Raw genomic sequence first — 18,819 nt, forward strand, 5'->3', positions numbered from 1 at the left:
AACATAGAGACTCAACGAGTGCAACCTATTTTGTCCCCTGAACTTTTCACACCCCGAAAAGATCGAGGAAAAAACATAGCCGAAGTCGCTGATCGGAGTTGCCGCAAACCCAGTGTTTTTTTAAAGGTGCTTCTCGGGGGGACCGAAACGGTCCCCCAAATTAACAGTCATGTGATATGCCTCTTCTCTGCCTTAAGGGCGAACATGTGCATAGCCGAACGGTAGCCTAACATTGACAGGAAGTACTTTTGGACCCAGGATAATTTAAGCGGGCTGAAAACAAGAAGAAACTACAGTGTATTATTTGAATGCAGTGCGTTTTTCTTATAACTATTTTGATTTGAAGTCCAAGGATCTTATTGGGAGGTAATCGGGCCCAAAATATCCTCTCAACGGCCCTGTAGCCGAAAACGTTTGTAATTTATAGCTTATTTTTACTTTAGCCTACTGCATTATATTAAATGCCGTGTGGTTGCAAGGTTGTAGCCTATTTGTCAAAGCTTCTTATTGTTGAGTCTTACTTTTTGAGAAGTGAACTTAGCAGAAGGCAGTGCAAATATTTCTGCTGTCGAAACCTTCCTTTGGTTGTTTGAAACGTCTTCGGATTTTATAGATCCGTCGCTTTGATGAGTCCGGTTTATAGTGCAGTCGTGGGACCTTAAAAAGTGGTGTTTGTGGGAAATTTTTTTTATCAAGCTGATACGTTGTTCAGACCTTCTCCATATTATGCAAATGGCTCAGAAAAAAAAACCATCAATCGGATGATGGGAAACCACTTTTTGGGCCCTTTTTCCAAATGACGTCACAAGCCCTTTTGAGTCCAACATATGAAAATTTCAAGTTTTTCAAAATAGGACATATTATACATCATTTTTTAGCTTTTTTCAAGGGGAACAACTTTTTCTATTAACCAGAACCCTAAAAATATACAGAAAAAAAGTTATTACCGATTAAGGAAAAGGATAAATCCATGAATTTCAGGAAAATTTGAAACTAATCGTCACTGTTGGACTTATTCTTCTATATTCTTTAACAAGAATTAAACAAAGTAAGCGAAACATAAATTGAAGCTATCATCATCATTAAAAACGTCAAAGATGTTGCTTTCCATCATTGAATTATTCCATCCATTAGATTTCGTTTTGCCCTGTTTTCCCTAATAGGCTACAAGTTGTTTTTTTGTAAAAGCTGTCTTCAGTGTTGTTTATCGATCATGCATTTTTGACCAAACTAGGGTTAGGAAAGACCAGGGCATTTTCCTCCAAAAAGAATACACTGCGACGCAAAAGAACACGCAGAGTTTTTAGAGCCCCTTGAAACCAATCATAAGCTACTGTTTTCCATGGCGTGAAAACCAGATGATACAAAGCAAATAAGTGATGCTTTCCACAGTGGTTTGGGCTAGAGAGTAGCCTAATAATTGCGATGACCTGGGTTAGATTTCCACATCTTTTCTTACCCACTCACAATCACAATCGGAAACTTCACTCTGCCAATCTTGGTAACCGGCCCTGCGTAAACCGACCAAACCACTCTCACACCATTAGCCTACTCTTTTTTGTTATGTAATTACCAAACAAAAGTTCAAATCAAGGACCAATGCTCTGGCTAAGTGCTAGAAGGGTCACAATTGGACGGTAGCCTCTTATAACAAGTTCTGATTGGTTGACGGTGTCATTGCAATCACTTCATGGTAAAGTGGTTTCTGTCCAAACATGAATCAGCACTTGTTGTTGAGAGGTTTGATGGTGCAACCAATACAATTGTTGAATCATAAAAATTAATTCACGCAGATTGCAAGCGATAGTGGCGACAAGAACGCTGTTGATAAAATAGTGACCTCACTGGTTGCCTGGAAACAGTTACTTTGAAGACAACCAAGTAAGATTAATATACTGCAGTTAATAATTATGCATGCAGCTTGTTTTTATCACATACACGGCAAGCAACTATACAAAGATTAAAAATGTAAGCGGCACTACCGCAAACAACTACCAAAAAAGTAGCGCGAAACTGCCCACCTCTAGATACGTATATATTCGCACAAAAGCATGTCGTCACCGCTCGCGTCACTTCACAACACTGCAATAGTCCCGATAACATAACGTTTAGGGACCGGCGATATGAGAGCTGCCAAGTAATACTAGCATCTGTACAGCGCCATAACCGAAACAATAGGGTCGCCACGACATTGTAACTTAACACATTAGCATCCTCACTCCTCAGTGAATATAGCATTTGTAAGAGTTCATATGACGTAGTAGGAGTAAAAAGTGCAGTTCACTCGAGACCAGTTCGTTGCATATTGAAAGTTTGTAAGCAATCGCTAAGACGGGCGATTTTAATAAGAAAACCAGTTATGTGCAACAGGCCAAAAAGGCGTCAACCAATAAGTGCAATAAGTCATGTTTGCAAACCACAAAGATGGTGTGAAAGGACAGGAACTAGATGAATTGATCCCAGAGCTGACGAATCCACCATCTCTCTACGGAAGAATCAATCCCGTGTTACACAAGAGAGCAACATAAAGTATCCACCACCAGTCCGCCAGTGGGACTAACATTACTCCTACAGCTTTTCAGGATCGCCTCCAAACTTCAAAAGAATCCTTTGCATTTCTGATCAGCACGATCTCATGTTGAGGTGCAACTATTTGGACATTGCGCGACTGCTTATCAAAGTTGACAAAGCTAGAAATGATGTATTAAGAGAGTGGACTGATGTTAAGGATACTGAGAGTACTTGCGTGAACATCGTTTCGGACATGTTGGACGAATGGAGGAGAATAATTTGACAAAGCGAGTTTAGAATGAGGAGGTGACGGGAAAAATGAAAAAAAGAAGACCAAACAAACCATAGGAAGACACTGTGAAGAATGACCTGATAAAAAGGAACTTAAAAACTGAAGACACCAACAATAAAAAAATTGAGACAACTGGTCGACCCTGATGCTTCGGGATGAAGATCAGACTTCTTTCAAGCAAAATGGAGCGATAGAGAGAGACGCGACTGCTTCATCAGCATGCTCTTCACAGACGTGAAGTCGGCCAGCACCAAGTGCACAGATGATTGGGTGAAAGAATCCAACAAAGAGCAGGTTGAACCTGAACTGAACGTGTCTTGCAATGATGATTGCTCAAATGAATAAACGATCGCGATGAAGATAAATCAGCATCAGAGTAACACATTTACATTTCTGAATAAAAATTTAAATCAAAACTAATTGTACAAATGAAACATTTTTCAATAAGATTTTTACTAATAAGCCGAGCAACAATAGTGACAGTCGTCGAAGCAAAGATGCAGCAACGTGCCTTAACAACTAATGCCGGTCATGATTGCTCAGATTTATTGGAATATACATATATTAGCAAATTTCAAAACAAAAACACTGTAGGCCTACTTTCTTTCATTGAAGAATATTCAAGTGCAGCAGAAAAATGCAAGTAATGACGAAATCGCAAACAACACCATTGCTAGCTTGATAAAACAAATTTGCATAGTGCTGTGTCGCTTAACCAGATGTTTCTGTACCAGTCAAATTCTTTTTGATTTCCCGTTGTTTATCCAAAGTAATCCCAATTGACACGAGATACTCTGACACCGAGCCGTACCTCGTGTCAATATGTTCCAGCAAACGCAACATTACCTCTCTAGGAGCTTCTCTGAAGTTGGGAGTGTATACCTTCAATTCGTCGTGAGTGCTTGGGAGGCCTATCTGGAAATGCACAACAAATCCGTTCATCCTTGAAGCCACCTCGAGATACAAGACGACAAAACAACGCTCTGAGTAGTAGCTCTAGATCAGGTGTTTTTAACCAAGGGTGCAAGTTCTACTCTTAGAAGGAGCATAGCTAAATTCAGCAGGGCTAGTTGAACAGGGATGAGAACCTATGGCTTGCTTATCTTTACCTACAGTGGCACATTCTCGTTTGTAGATAATTTTGCGTGATTGTTTTCGCAACTGAGTTTTTCATACAAAACAGCAAACGAAATTTGCCGAGAGATATTCCATCAATAGTTCGCCCGGGAAAGTACAATATTGTGTTATTTGTTACCGCTTACCGGTGATACAATTATAAACAAATACACCAGATCAGTCACCGAGGGGTTTCGCCTTCGGTTCTGGTGCTGGTAAATCTGAGATCGATTCCAGGTCGGGTCAAACCGAAGACTTTAAAAACGGTACCGACTGTGTACTTTCTTGCGTAATGCAGTGAGGATAAGTCGGCTAATAATGTGATGACATCGTAATCCTGATATAAAGTTAAACATGAGTCTTGTCGTTTAAAAACCTCAGCTGTTGTAGAGCCACAATAAATAAAACCATAACAATATTATATATTAAACAAACACAATGATCTAGAATGTTTACACGAGAGATCGAAATTGTAAAAGAGGATGGGAGAACATTTTGGTGATTTCAAAGTAGTGTCAACAAAAAAGGTGAATAATCAATGAACCACTGCCCCAATGAAGTATCGCAATTGCAAGGGCAAACAGTTCGCCAGCATGCCACACCAACATGGTCAATTAGCATGTACAGGAAGGCATACGAGACAAAAGCGTTTTGCAGTAAACGTTAGAACGGAAGGAAGAGCGTTATCTTTGCAAACTCTGGAAACACGCTGTGGAGTTCAGTAGTGCACTGCTGAGACGTATGTTTGAAAATCTATCCTTATAAATGCTACTCTAAACGATCTATAAATAACCACATACCGATGTCAGGGTGTAGTCGGCGACCACGCAGGTTTTGTCGTAGCCACATATGGATAGAAGGAGAGCCGACAAAATGCCCGTTCTATCCTTGCCGGCATGGCAGCATATCATGAATGGCTCACTGCCATGGCTTCGAATGATTTCCAGGGCTGACCTGATAATGAGTCCACTACCATCAATAATATCCTAGGAATGAAAGAAGATGTGAGGTGGCCTGTGATTCAACGTCGCTAAAACACTAATTGAATTTTTTTTTTAGTTTGGTGTTTTAACACTCCCTTTGATGTCTTGATGAGCATAATTTTGCAAACAGAAAGCAATTATGAAACAATAAACCTAATTTAAACCAAATCAACAGCTAGCCTACATAGCTAAGTGGTGAAAGCCCTGATACGGCACTCGAAAGGGCCTCAGTTTGACACAGCTCAAGAGCATGTGGTAGTATCTTTGGAAAGACACTTAATGGCACCGGATGGCCCGTTTCGGCTAGCTCCCTATTCGGCTACAGTTTTGAATTGTATTTTGCATTTTATTCCACAACATCGTTTCTTTTGCATTCCGACAAAGAAAAATAAATTGAAATTAAATTTAGCGCAAAATGTTTGAACTAATTGAAATGTTTGCTCACATAAAATCGACATGTATCCTACGTGGAATAAAATACAAAATTCTCCAAATAAATAGAAAGCGTCGTTGGATTTAGAATTTTGTAATAGTTGAGGATTCTAATATATTCTAAGTTTGCATGCAGATGGCGACGCATGATACATGTCAATTTTATCTGAGCAAACATTAATAGTTCAAAAATAAATTTAATTCGCTTTTTAGTTTTAAGATCTCAATGGTTAGGTCTAAACCTCACTCATCTAAAGCTTCGATAATTTCAATTATAAAAAAAAACGATATTGTGGAATAAATTACAACATTTTCTAAATAAACAGAAAGCGTCGTTGGAGTTGGAATTTTGTAATAGTTGAGGATTCTAATATGTTCTAAGTTTGCATACAGACGGCGACGTAGGATAGGCTACATGTCGATTTTATGTGAGCAAACATTTCAATTTAATAGTTCAAACATTTTGCGCTAAATTCATTTTAATTTATTCTTCTTTGTCGGAATGCAAAAGAAACGATATCGACAAATAAAGTACAAAATACAATTCAAAACTGTAGCCGAATAGGGAACTAGCCGAATCGGACTAGGCTAATTGGACTAGCCGAATAGTAGCAGACCCTAATGGCACGCCTGAAGCTGGGCACGAAGATTGGCTTCCTTGCCTTCCAGAATACTTATCTAAATCTTCAACCAACAGGTGTAGCCTGGATACGACGAAAAAATCAAATCAACAATTGCTTACAAATCATTATGATGGGATTTTTTTGTTAAACCTCTGTTGTCATTCAACAGATCAATTGAGATGCCTATTTGAAAAAGCGATAGAAAATATCAAGACCTTGATGAAACCAACTTGTTGGCTGGTGGAGTGCTCAAAACAAAGAAAAACAATGCGACGATATCAGAAAATGTTAAAGTTGCTTGCAAATATTTTAATCAAACCTAAATCTTCAGTTTCTAAAAAACAAGGACAATTGATTGCACTATTCCAATTATCCAAACAGTAGCTTTAAGTCCGTAGCCTTGCAACGTTTAGCATCTAATAAATGGTTCCCAAACTAGTCACCAAACCAAACGCAGTCACCAAACTAATGGTTCCCAAACTAGGAGTCGTGACCCTTAATGGGGCCACAAGGACACATGTTTCTCACAAATGAAAATGTTATACAAGGTCGTTAAGAGGATAATTTTGGCCGGGTACCAATGAGATCTTCCATCTCCTAATCAAAACTTTTAAGAAAAACGCGCTATGTTTAAAGAAAAGGTGATGGCTTCTTCAGGTTCCTGGGCCCCTAAAATCATTCCGAATTCAAAATTACCCCTGGACGTCCCTGTCAACGCTACTGCGATATGTACATGTGTACATGTTTCACGCATGTAAAATATAAAATCAGGGTTGCCACATGTCCTCTTTTTGGAGGAATTCCCAAATATTGTATTCTCTGAGGACGTTTTAAAGCTCCCTAACTTTCTCTTTTTTGCCTTTCAAACAATTAAAATAAAATGTATACACATCTGGGTTGAAAAATATCCATCAATTATAATATATATTATAAAAATAAAACCATAAAAACTGTTTACGAAGATTTGAAAGGTTAATACAGTTTTCTAAGTTCATTATAATGTTGTAACTATTCAAAACTATTCAAAACAACTTAATTTAACTTTGCTTTCTAATTGTACTTTTTCAATAACTTTACACATCTCAAACTGCTATTTTGACCGCTCTAAGTTTAAGGTAACAGAAAAAAATTATAAAGCTTTGGTAGAGAGTTTGCATTTTTGAACCATAGACAAGCAAAACAAAGTAACCTTAGCCTAGCGGGTTTAACGTATTACGCACAAAGCAAAATGCATATCATAATGACTCAAACGTTTTCGACACGTACGTTTGCCCTTATCAGAAATTAAATTTGCAATATACAAAAAATGAAATATCGTAAGATAAATTTGACTTTGCACTATTACTGTAACGACACTCTGGACTGAAAAGCACAAACTGAAGAAATGATACAAGAATGATTACAAGTAAATTATACGGTTGGAAACAGATCACATGAGGTGTAAACTACAGACATGTGACAAACAATTAAAACACACACAAAAAAAACGATGAATCACAGGCAAATAACTGGCGGTTGAAGGATGAATTGTTACATTTGATTCTTAAGGCTTCCATGCTCTTAGTCTGAAAATTAGATCTGGCTCGAGGGATGATTTTAAATTGGTCGATCGAGACATTGTCAGTGCACGTTTCACAAGAGGCGATGTGCTCCTTAATTGGACTTTTGGTTGTTAGGATTGGCTTCATATATTTTGTTTTGTGTGTAATACATTATGTTAAACCCGCTAAGGTTACTTTGTTTTGCTTGTCTATGGTTCAGAAAAAAATCAGAAACTAACAGGGGTCGCAGACCAAAAAGCTTGGGAAGCCCTGACTTAGCCTATCATCAATGCTGGTTAACTTCTGCTTAACTAAGCTGACAAACAAGATTATATCTCTGCGGCTAATTGGACGGACAATAAATGAAATATTGAATGGAAGTCGGGCAACACCGGACTTCACTCATTCTTTCCCGATGCCGACAGCCCGACACCGACACCCGTCCCACCGGCCTGACGCTACCACGACAGGCGTGGGTGCGCCTCAACCGTTTCCGCACAGGCGTCGGGATTTTCCGCTCAACCAATGGGGAATGGTTATTTGTAAATGTGGTACTGAGGAACAGACTGCAGACCACCTCATCAATGACTGCAATATCTTCAGCCCGCCTAATGGAGTAGAAAGTCTGTGTGTCTTGGATGATAAAACCAAAGACTAGCTATCTCTAGCAGCCTTCCAGTTTAGTCTGGGAAAATCGTGAACTCGTGAATCTAGGATTCTAGGGTGGTAAAAGGATAGACCGTCGGCCCCAGATGCTCATACGACGACGATAAATGCTGGTGACATGCTCAGTAGTGGACAACTAATAGTGAAAATTTAAAGTAACTAATTTCTCTAGAATAATATCCTCACATCAAAACAAACCTTATATAAAAGAAGAAGGCGATCTTTGTAACCATGACGATGGAAGAAATACACGTGGTAGCTCAAGCCAAGTAATGAAGAAATCAAAACCACGAAAAGACTACAGATCCTCTGAAAAGTGATGATCATTAACATTTAACAATCTTTGCAATAAATAAATCGGGCAAAGCACATCGGAAATAACCCAATCAAACAATGAATCCATGCATACAATAGCTTACATATTATGCTGTATTGAATAACTGTACAAAAGTTATTGCCAAGAAAGTAACATGTGTGAAAGATATTTTTCCCAGTGGTTTTCCCATTTTACTACCACTGGTGTCGCACCAGATCTGTACAAAAAATGATAAATGATGACCCCGACAGCAAAATTAGTCATTTTTACATTGACTCAACGTCTGAAGACGTTGATGTCTGAAGATGTTGATGTCTGAAGACGTTGAGTGTTGAGTCCATGTAAAAATGACTAACTTTGCTGTCAAGGGTGAGACAAAACTCGTTACAATAAATTTTTGTGAGGTTTTATCTGGTTGGAATTGACACAACTTACTCTCCACAATGAGACGGCCTCATTTTTGAGATATTGTTTGAAATAACTTGATCCTGTCAAAGTGATCATATAATGAATAAACTTGGAGTTCTTTTCACGTGATAGCTGGTTGCTTTCTTCAGTTCCGTCGATCCACACTATATCTTTGGCATTATTTTTTTCCATTGTCATCACGTCTACAACCTTCAGTTCAGCTTTATCAGCTAAAAAATTTGATCAGCAACACTTAAAAGTAAAACGTACGGAACTTGAACCACCATTTAGAGATGTTGTATATGAGTAACTAAGTTAAAGTAACAAATCACAACCTACATAATGTAAAAAATTTAGAACGCTTTCCAAGAAAACAGGGTAAGTTATATTCCGGCATCTAATAAAATTTGCACATGCAATTTGAACTTCCAAATTTATCCTTTACCACAAACATTCAATCAAAGTAAGAAGGCCCTGGAGTGGTCAGTGAAGTCATCAAAATAAATCACTGCTCAAAATTGTAATTCCTTGTTGCTGATTGCAAGTCTTGTGAAATAAAATCAATATACCAATAATGTGTCATTTTAAATACCGCTTTGAAATGCATTGCAAAATGCAGATACGTGTTGTAGTTCTAAACCTCAATATTTTATAAAGAAAGAGAACTTCAAACTTACTGGAATTGTCTATGACTTTCATTCCTGTGGAGTCCAGGTATTCAGCATCATAATTTCTAAGGTCGAGAACATACCTATAAAATATTATCGCAAGAATGTTAAACAACAGCAGAGGCTCAATAAATACTTAGTTTGATGTACGGTAGTGAAGATTCAGAGCAAAGTAACATGCAGCCTATGTAAGCTATATATATGGTAACATAAAAATTATATATAATTTTTTTTCTATGTAGACGAAATCAGTTAATCGTATGATTTATTAGTCAAACGTATTGATGCAATTATCCGATTGATACGCTCAACCAATTTTATTATAAATGAGAGGTATTGATGGGAATGTGCTATAGGCTGCAATGCACATTACAATCATACCAACCATTTAAAATTCTGGTTAAACTTGGAATGTTATTAGTTTTGTGTTACACAACGCAATATTGTCAGCGATCTTCCAGAGCATGTACGTCGTACGATCAAAGCCTTTTTTTGGAAAAGGTGGCAATCGGACTTCTTATCTTACCAATCTCTGTGATGTCACAACGCGAACTTCCATCATTGGCGTTTTTGTTTTAAGCATGCTATTTTTACCAATGCAGCCGCTGCTGCCTATCTGGCCATATGAAACGTGGCTTACGAAAAAATATATAAAAAAGGTCACCCAGGTGTTTGTTGTGAAATTGCAAAGGTTTTCTTTTTCACGTCTTTTGAGCTATCTCATATTAATTTGCAATGTTCTTCAATCACCCACCACATTTCACAATAGTAATTCTAAAAATATTTCCAAAGTTTTTGGTTTAAACTTTTGGACATGCTTCCCAATCAACACTTTCCCCTCAAGCCAAAATAATTCACCCGATGCCCGTTTCTTGAAAGGTCAGTCGCTGACGGATGACATCAAAAGCATTTAAAACTTCTTTATTGTTTGGAGGAGGTAGTTCATTGATTTAATCACACTATATTGTATTTACTGGTAAGTGTGATTATAATAATCCTTTTGCCCGCTATTTCGCTTAGTTGTGCAAAAATTGTATGTTTGCAGTGCCATAAGAATATGGCATAGGACTACAAACACTTACCTTTGTATTAATCGTCTGTCTCACCTTTGCTTTAGTTTGCCTTTAAATGTTGCAAACAATTAGTCTATGTCAAATAAAAAGATAACTTCTCTTTTCGGTAGATTAATGCCATTAAATGAATAAAGTATAATATGCAAAGGAGAAGCAAATCCTGATACTATTATCTGACTTATTCTTGTAAGCGAGATACACTTAACCGGTGGTTTAACTCAACACTACATAGGATTTAATTTGAGTATGATTGAGTATATTATGTGTTATAATATAATGTTAAATGTCATATTGTTACTGAGCTATGTTTAATTGTTTATAGATAAGATTTGGTTTGAGATTTCAAATTTTGATCCAATAAACGATTGACATTATGTTTAAGCGATATGCACTTAACCGATTTCGTCTGTATTAAAATTTTAATCTGTTACTTTTCTGGCATATATATATAGTTATTTTGCTGGCAGAATGAACAATCAGTTCAATAAAGATGAAAAATCAACCTGATTGGAATATCTATCAAGCCAAAATGTACAAATCAATATCAAAGTTGGCAACTATCAAAGTAGAAATGAGTCAAAATGATAATAAACTGGCTTGTTGAAAAGGAGCGATCTACCTGGCGTCAGCACTAACTGACTACTCACTATAGAACAGCGAGCATTGTGTCACAAGTAATAAAACTTTACACCTCCAGTCCTCCAAGCACATGATGAAGGTGGACCATAACAAGACAACCACACAATTGGCTTGTTCATGCACAAATGTATTACGCAAACTCTGTTATTCAAACTGAAGATGCTATTATTATTGAGAAATTGATTCTAAATAAATTAAGCTAAAAGGTTAGATTGTTGTGCAAATGCCAGCATTTGATGAATTGTAAAACAGCAGTACCAGCTTTTCATATTGATGTGAATCACTGGTAAACAAGTGTAAAAAACTGTATATACATTAACTAAGAACAGCTTAAGTGGTTTCTTCCAATGAATACCAATAAATTTACCTACCTTGAAATCTGATATCACATTATGACAACCAAATACAAAAATATTAAAAAAAAAAGTCAACCAATGGAAGCAAAATTGCACAGCATGGTCATTGGTCACCTGTGTTTTTGCAAATAATGCAGCTCATTAATGTTTCAACAGGAAGGAGCTATATTAGTAGTACAGTCAACCCCGCTTAATCGGCCCACGTTTAATAGGACCACCCGCTTATTCGGACCATTTTGCACTGTCCCGAATCCAAATCCATTTTTCTGTACAATTTTCCCCGCTTAAACGGACCACCCTCCGCCCTAAAATAGGCTTTTATGGTTAACGTTTTTTACTTTTTGTACATTTTTCTGCGAGGTGACGCGTCAAGAGTTGTTGATGGGCAACGTGCTACGTTCTCGCTTAGCCATTTTAAAGTGAAGTAGGCTACAGATAAACAAACGCTTGTTGTCACGCCATAAGGTCAATTGTCATCTAATCAGAATTGCAGTAATTGTGATGCAGCACTAAATACTGTAGTGTACAGAAGAATGAATGAATGCTTTTAGTGCTTGAATAAAAATGGCAGCAATAACTCGCGTAGATCGAACACTTAAAGAAAAAATAGAGATTCTTAACAAAATCAAAAACCAGCCTTCGGGAACGTCAGAGAGGAAGTTAGCCGAGATTGTTGGCCTACCAAAGTCAACATTAAGAAGGCTACGTGTACAGGAGAGGGAATTGCAAGATCTATGGGCAAAGCATGAGAATAATGGTAGTGCAGCTACAGCTTCGCGTAAACGCCAACGAGGTGCGAAATCAGCAGACGTCGACGAAGCATTGGCAGAATGGTTTGACACGATATCGGCAAAAGGACAGGTAATTACTGGTCCGATACTGTTGTCAAAAGCATCTGAGTTTGCAGTCAAACTGGGTGATACGGAGTTCAAAGCTTCTGAAAGCTTCCTTTATCGTTGGAAGAAGCGTCGTAGCATAGTCTGCAAAAGGGCTTGTGGTGAAAAAGCAAGCGCAGATGTCAAAAGTGCCGAAAAGTGGATCGAGATAGAGCTACCAAAGCTGCTGGAAGAGTAGGGTCTGCTACTATTCGGTGAGTCCGATTCGGTGAGAGTCTTTTTCGGTGAGAGCCCTATTCGGTGATTTTTTTTAATTTTTTTTTGAAAATTATCGGGTACCGTAGCCTAATTAAAACCCCTAACCCCAAAACCAAAACCCCTCAAACCCAAAAACCAAAACCCCCAAAACCCCCAAAAAAAAAAAAAACTCAACCCCAAAAACCCCAAACCCCTATAACGGCAATGATAATTAGGCTACGGCGCGCAATAATTTAAAAAAAAAAACTCACCGAATAGGGAACTCACCAAATCGGACTCACCGAATCGGGCCATTCCGGGAAGAGTATGAGGCAGATAACATCTATAATGAAGACGAAACAGGCCTTTATTACCGCGCAACACTAGATGGTTCGCTATGTCATGCAAAAGACCAGCTCGCAGGTTCTAAAAAAGCTATGGACAGAGTCACAGTTCTATGTTGTGTCAACATGTCAGGAACAGACAAGCGAAAACTCCTAGTGATAGGAAAGAGTAAAAAACCTCGGGGTTTTAAGGGTATAGATACAGAGAAGCTTCCTGTGTCATACTGTGCAAATAAAAATGCGTGGATGACAGGTGTCTTGTTCACGAATTGGCTGAAGGAGTGGAATGCCTGTTTGGCACGAGAAAAAAGAAACATTTTACTTTTGGTAGATAACTGTACTGCCCATCCTCATGTGGAGCTGGCAAACATTAGGTTGCAGTTCTTGCCCCCTAACACAACCTCCATAATCCGGCCGATAGATCAGGGGGTAATTAAAAACCTTAAGACGATCTATCGTAAAGAACTCATCTTCATGATCATTTGTTACATTGATGAAGATCTTTTGAATCCGAATTCAACAGCCATGGACAACAGCTCAAAAATCTCGATTTTGGACGCCATTAGTCTGCTGGCAATGTACGTCAATGGGGGGATGTACGTCAAACAACAGTCCAAAACTGTTTCCGACATGCAGGATTTCAAGCGGTACACACAGAAGCAAATGAAGAGGTAGAAGACATCAATTTTGATGCATCTTTGCGTGACATAATTGGTGGAGATGAATACAATTGTATTGACGACGATATACAGTGCTGGGAGGAAGTGTGTGATGAAAATTTAACGGAGAATATCATGGCAAGGCATCGCAAAATTTATGATGAAGAAGAAGGCAACGACCAAGAAGACGAAGATGATGAGGCCGAACCTTTGCCTAAGGTTACCCATCGTGAAGCCAAGCATTGCATTGCAATACTCCAAAAATATTTTGTCGAACAAGGAGCCGAGCAAGACCTCCACAAGCATTTGGATGTTTGTGTACAGACAGTCCGAAAAATTGCTGATAAAGCCAAAAGACAGCCGACCTTTGATGCATTTTTCCAGTGACTACTGTACAGTACTGTATTTTGTTTTAATTGTTGATGGTGTTTTGGTTGTGTTTATAGCCGCAATTGTAAAATGCTTAAACAATTTTCAAAAACGATGAAAAAAATAACGAAATTTGTTCTCCCCGCTTAATCGGACCAATTTGGCTTGGTCCCGATGCGGTCCGATTAAGCGGGGTTGACTGTATCATACATATCATCGCTAATAAGCTGAACTGTCGTAACTCCAATAATGTAGTTTTGAGAAAATTGAATTTTAAAGTTTACGCTGTCTTTTCTGTACATTGTTTCTAACATGGAGTTTTGTTGTTGAAAAAAGGATAATTCTTTTTTGCAAAAATTGAACTTTAGAAAAATGAATATGGACATACGATAGCAGGCCTCGAAATTCACGGCGGACACGGCGGTCATGTCCGCCGTCACAGCATGTGATGTCCGCGGGAAGTACCATCTAGATCGGTCATATTTATCCGCCGAGAAATAGCGATACAAATCATCATTTCATAACATGAACAATTGTTGCAAATATATAATTTCTGCGCATCTAGAAAATGTGAATACTTAGCTTCCATTCCAGCAGGATAACTTTTGATTTTTACGTTGCCTCACCCATTGGTGACATTGAATCAGCGTAACAAAGGTGAATTCTTCGCTGAGAGTACCGGCACTTTTACACCGAGTAATATTGATAAGGCAAGGTCGGTTACAAAATTAGATTATACGAGTAGGCTATTACAGCAAGATGCAGCAAAATTTGTTTAGTTTTGGTATTTCAGTAAGAAAGAAAAGGCCCAGGGAAAATTTACTTTCGCTCACATGACACGCAAAATTAAACCTGAAGAAAAAAGCCTAGTGTAGTGAAACTTTGCACAGCAGAAAATAGTAGCGTTAGTGTAGAAGTATTCCAACTCGTGCCCAGAGCATTGTGACGCACACGACATCATTCGGTGAAAGTTGATTAGTTATGCGGCGTATTAAGCAGTTACGCGACGCTTTGACTCTTCAAGCGCATGTCGTAGTTCTGAAGAAAGCTTTTCAGAGTCAGTGACTTTGCTGAAATTTTAAAAAGCCTTCTAAACCGTAGCTATAGTTTTCAAATGGTGAAGCATTATCACAATAAAGTGATTAAGCATGACGATCGACGCTAAAACTGGTGTGTCCGCCGTGAGACTTTATTTGTCCGCCGAGATAGCTGCTCAGATCGGACACGTTTGTCCGCTGTCAATAAAAACGAATTTCGAGGCCTGCGATAGTTTAACAAAACAAAAAAAATGTTGAAATGTAGTTACAATAATACAGCAAAATTGTTGTATGCGAAATAGAAAGAAACATAACTAAGCCGTAACTCCCATTTACGATAGTTCATCCTTGTGTATCATCAAAACTAAAGTAGATGGAATTACGATGCTTTAACAAAATAAACTGTAGTCTATAAAGATACCAAATCAATTAAAAATGCAATTTTGAAAAATTTGGATTTACGATAGTTCAGTTTATTAACGACGATATGTCCAATTGTCCATGCAAAAATTCTTGTTGATGCCACTTTTATTGGGCTTCAACATAGTCTTGCATGCAATCGTATCAAGTTCACAATGTATCACTTAAAAGATGAGAAACAATGTTTGTTGTTACCTTGCACCATGTTTGAGAGCTTTAAGTAAGCAGCTAATAATGTTATAAATGTTTTCCAAGACATCTGAATGGTTACACAAGAAAGCAAATTTTCTTTCGAAATGGCTAATTTTACACACGTGTTGCCAGAGTTAGGATTAAAGTTAGGAAGGGATACAGTTAGGAATAACGTTAGGGTTTTGATCTTAGCCCAAAACTAAAAAAATTTTCAAAATATAAGTTTTTGTTTTCAACAGCTTTAAACTTTTCTCAAATTAGGGCAAAATTCATTATCTGGCAGCACTGTTGAGGCTATTATTACACTATTAAGTGTAAATATAGCCACAGCCATTTTCATTAGGTGAAATAACCAAAAACAAATCAATAAACTTATGCCGTTTTACATTACGGTACAATCTTGGGTAAAATAATTGTGGGTCGAGTGTCGCTTTTGTAATAATTGTGTCAAAGCTTTTAAGTGATCAGTAACTATATTTGATCAGCACATTTAAAGCTTATATGTATACTTACACAGCAACACATTATTCACCTTATTCCAAGCTCTGATTGAATCAATCTAAAGTCTTCTTCAGAAATTTTGTCAGGTCGAGCACAACGATACCCAGACAGTTTTAACAAATTTGGATCTTCTACACCATCACTGTGCTTGTACAAAGAGCCACCAATAGGGCGAAAGTTAAGTAACGATTCATACATGTTGGTTCAACCTGAACAGCAAACTAAATGTTTAAACTGACAGAAATATGTGATATGAGATCTAGAATTTTAAACTTTCCAAAAACGTAACTAAGCGTATAGGTGAGTCCCTAGCATTGGGGGATGAGAAGAAAAGGTTTTTATCGTTCTAACTATGGCACTAACGAGAGTAGGGTGGCCAGTTCCTTTCTTTCAGCCCAAATCGGAACATATTTGATTGGACGGTCTGAATGGCTAGCGTGGAAGCTACACCATTATGGTTAGCGAATCGCAACTGCTCGCTGTACTAGTGAGTGCTCAGCCTTGTGCTGATAGCTGGGAAGAACGTCCCTTTATGGTGCGGTAATGGCAGGGTTGCCAGACTGAAATTTGAAAAAAAGGCCAAACTCTACAAGAAAAAAGGCCAAATTGAGGCCAAATAGGTAGAAAAAAGGCCAAAAATAAGCCAAACTTAAACAAGATAAAATAAGCATTGTAATCGGGGTTGTCAGACTGTGAAAAGGTCTTAATGTCAAAATAATACAAGAAAAATCCGGTGGAAAATTTTCTTAGGAGGTGTAGGCCTAGCGCCTGCGGTCTTTTTTCATGTTTGCTTTAGACAGTCTAATTGCCGTTGTGAAATTTGTGCTTGGTAGGAATTTGAAACGCTGGCTGAAAATTAAGGCGTTTTCTAGGAATTTTTACCACTTATCAGGGTTTAGTTTTACATACGTAGTTTTAGCCTACGTTGTTGTAGGTGTTGTGCATTTGACACATGCTGCCAGGCCCGCAGCCAGCCGGGGGCCAGGGGGGCCTCACCCCACTAAAAAAAATTTTGCTCCCTCTGGCAAAATCCCAACATTTTCGACCAACAGCCACAATTATAATGATTTTGCCCATTTAAATTTTTTCGGCAACAACGTTCCGACGTGGAAGTTCATTCATTTCTTTGTAATAGACTCCTACTCGCATAAGAAGCAAGGTATTGTTCTCAAGATCATCCCCACTACACGCTAGTACCAGGGATGTTGCTGTAGCAGCTACAGCTAGGTATGGGCGGATGTTCAGACCACTCGACGTCCGCTACAAAGGCAATACCTTTAGCAATAGCAAGGTATGAAAGGAATGGTCCAACAGGAAAGAGTCTTACTGTAGTGTCGAACAGAGCTGAACACTTTTCATAAGAAGGTCAAATATGAAGGCAATCAATATTAAAATGTCGTCAGTGAATAAAGCTAAATTCATATCGTCATAATTGAATAATTTACGTTCATGTCGTCTAAATTCCTCAATCGTCGTAGGGCGTAGGCTACTGCGTGATGTGCAGTCTGACCATGGGAAGAGCTCAACACTTTGCTCTCCTGGGCCGCATCGAAACGGGCTTTTGCCTAAGGATGGGTTTCTTTTATGTCCGGTTTTTTTTCTCCATCCTATTTTTATTATGATGACTGCTCATCCACATCAATATTGGTACTGGCAAATGCGAACCACAACACTTTTCATTAGGCTATCATTTATTGCTACATGTGTGCTTCTGTTTGTTTTTTGGGTTTTGTGGCCGTGCTAACTACAGACATAGCCTACAGGCTACTATATGATTTACTATTCAGGCACGTTTTAAACCTTTCAAGGTTTTGCCACCATTTCCCGTTTATTAACGTCCTGGTAGGCCTATATCGACTATTGTAGTTACTATACTTAGTTAGTATCTTTTTTGTCCCTGACACGTTAATGACTACAAATAAATGAATGAATGATATTGTATGTATCATGAACATTACTACAGTAATTATTAAAAAAAGTTTCTTTTGTAACAAGTCTATGATCAATAATATATTTGCTCGTCACAAATTTATTTATAACAAGTAGGCTACACATTACAAGTACTGTATTTAACAAGTATATATAGGCCTAGAACATGTATTAAACAGTGGTGAATACGGTTTTCAACTGGTAAAGTTACGATATATGAGAAATATTGATTATTATGCATTTTGAAGATTAAATTTAAAAAAGGCCAAATTTAAGGCCAAATCTAGAAAAAGGCCAAACGTCTAATTTCTAAGGCCAAACGGCTTTAAAAAAAAGCCAAATTCGAGAAATTTGGCCTTAAAAAGGCCAATCTGGTAACCCTGGGTAATGGCCAATGTGCACAACTTTTTTGTTTTTTTACAACTTATTTCGTCCCCTGAAAAGATCTATTGAGAAAAAAAAAACATCAGAGCCGAAGTCGCTGATCGAAGTTGCCACAAACATTTCAAAAATTTTCACTTGAAAAGATCGAGAGAAAAAATACAGAAGCGTGAAGTCGCTGATCGGAGAAGGGGATACGAGGGTCCCACGAATTACCCATAAGCCCCATAAGTACCCATAAGCCCCATAAGTCGCGTCGAATTACCCATAAGCACCATAAGTCGCGTCGA

At 38.0% G+C, this 18,819-nt stretch overlaps 1 protein-coding gene across 1 annotated transcript; it reads right to left on the reverse strand.

Moving 5' to 3' along the window:
• Nucleotides 1-1,552: 1,552 nt before the first annotated feature.
• LOC145781024 (uncharacterized) lies at nucleotides 1,553-16,423 on the reverse strand. The gene is made up of 6 exons (XM_082592730.1): nucleotides 16,251-16,423; nucleotides 9,566-9,639; nucleotides 8,916-9,118; nucleotides 8,363-8,473; nucleotides 4,720-4,905; nucleotides 1,553-3,718 (listed from the first exon to the last, which is right to left on the reverse strand). The coding sequence occupies exons 1-6, from the start codon at nucleotides 16,415-16,417 to the stop codon at nucleotides 3,515-3,517; spliced, it is 945 nt and encodes a 314-aa protein (XP_082448856.1). The 5' UTR covers nucleotides 16,418-16,423; the 3' UTR covers nucleotides 1,553-3,514.
• Nucleotides 16,424-18,819: the final 2,396 nt, after the last annotated feature.

This window comes from Aplidium turbinatum, chromosome 12 (genome assembly GCF_918807975.1).
Source record: "Aplidium turbinatum chromosome 12, kaAplTurb1.1, whole genome shotgun sequence".
Lineage (NCBI taxonomy): Eukaryota > Metazoa > Chordata > Ascidiacea > Aplousobranchia > Polyclinidae > Aplidium > Aplidium turbinatum.

Bases quoted from the DNA above. Each gene is read 5' to 3' on its own strand.
- LOC145781024 (XM_082592730.1), bottom strand. From the start codon at position 16,417: ATGTATGAATCGTTACTTAACTTTCGCCCTATTGGTGGCTCTTTGTAC. The intron at 8,474-8,915 runs GTAAGTTGTGTC...ATCACTTTTCAG, and splicing joins AGGCCGTCTCATTGTGGAGA to AGGATCTGTAGTCTTTTCGT. The intron at 3,719-4,719 runs GTATGTGGTTAT...GTGCATTTCCAG, and splicing joins CCGACTACACCCTGACATCG to ATAGGCCTCCCAAGCACTCA.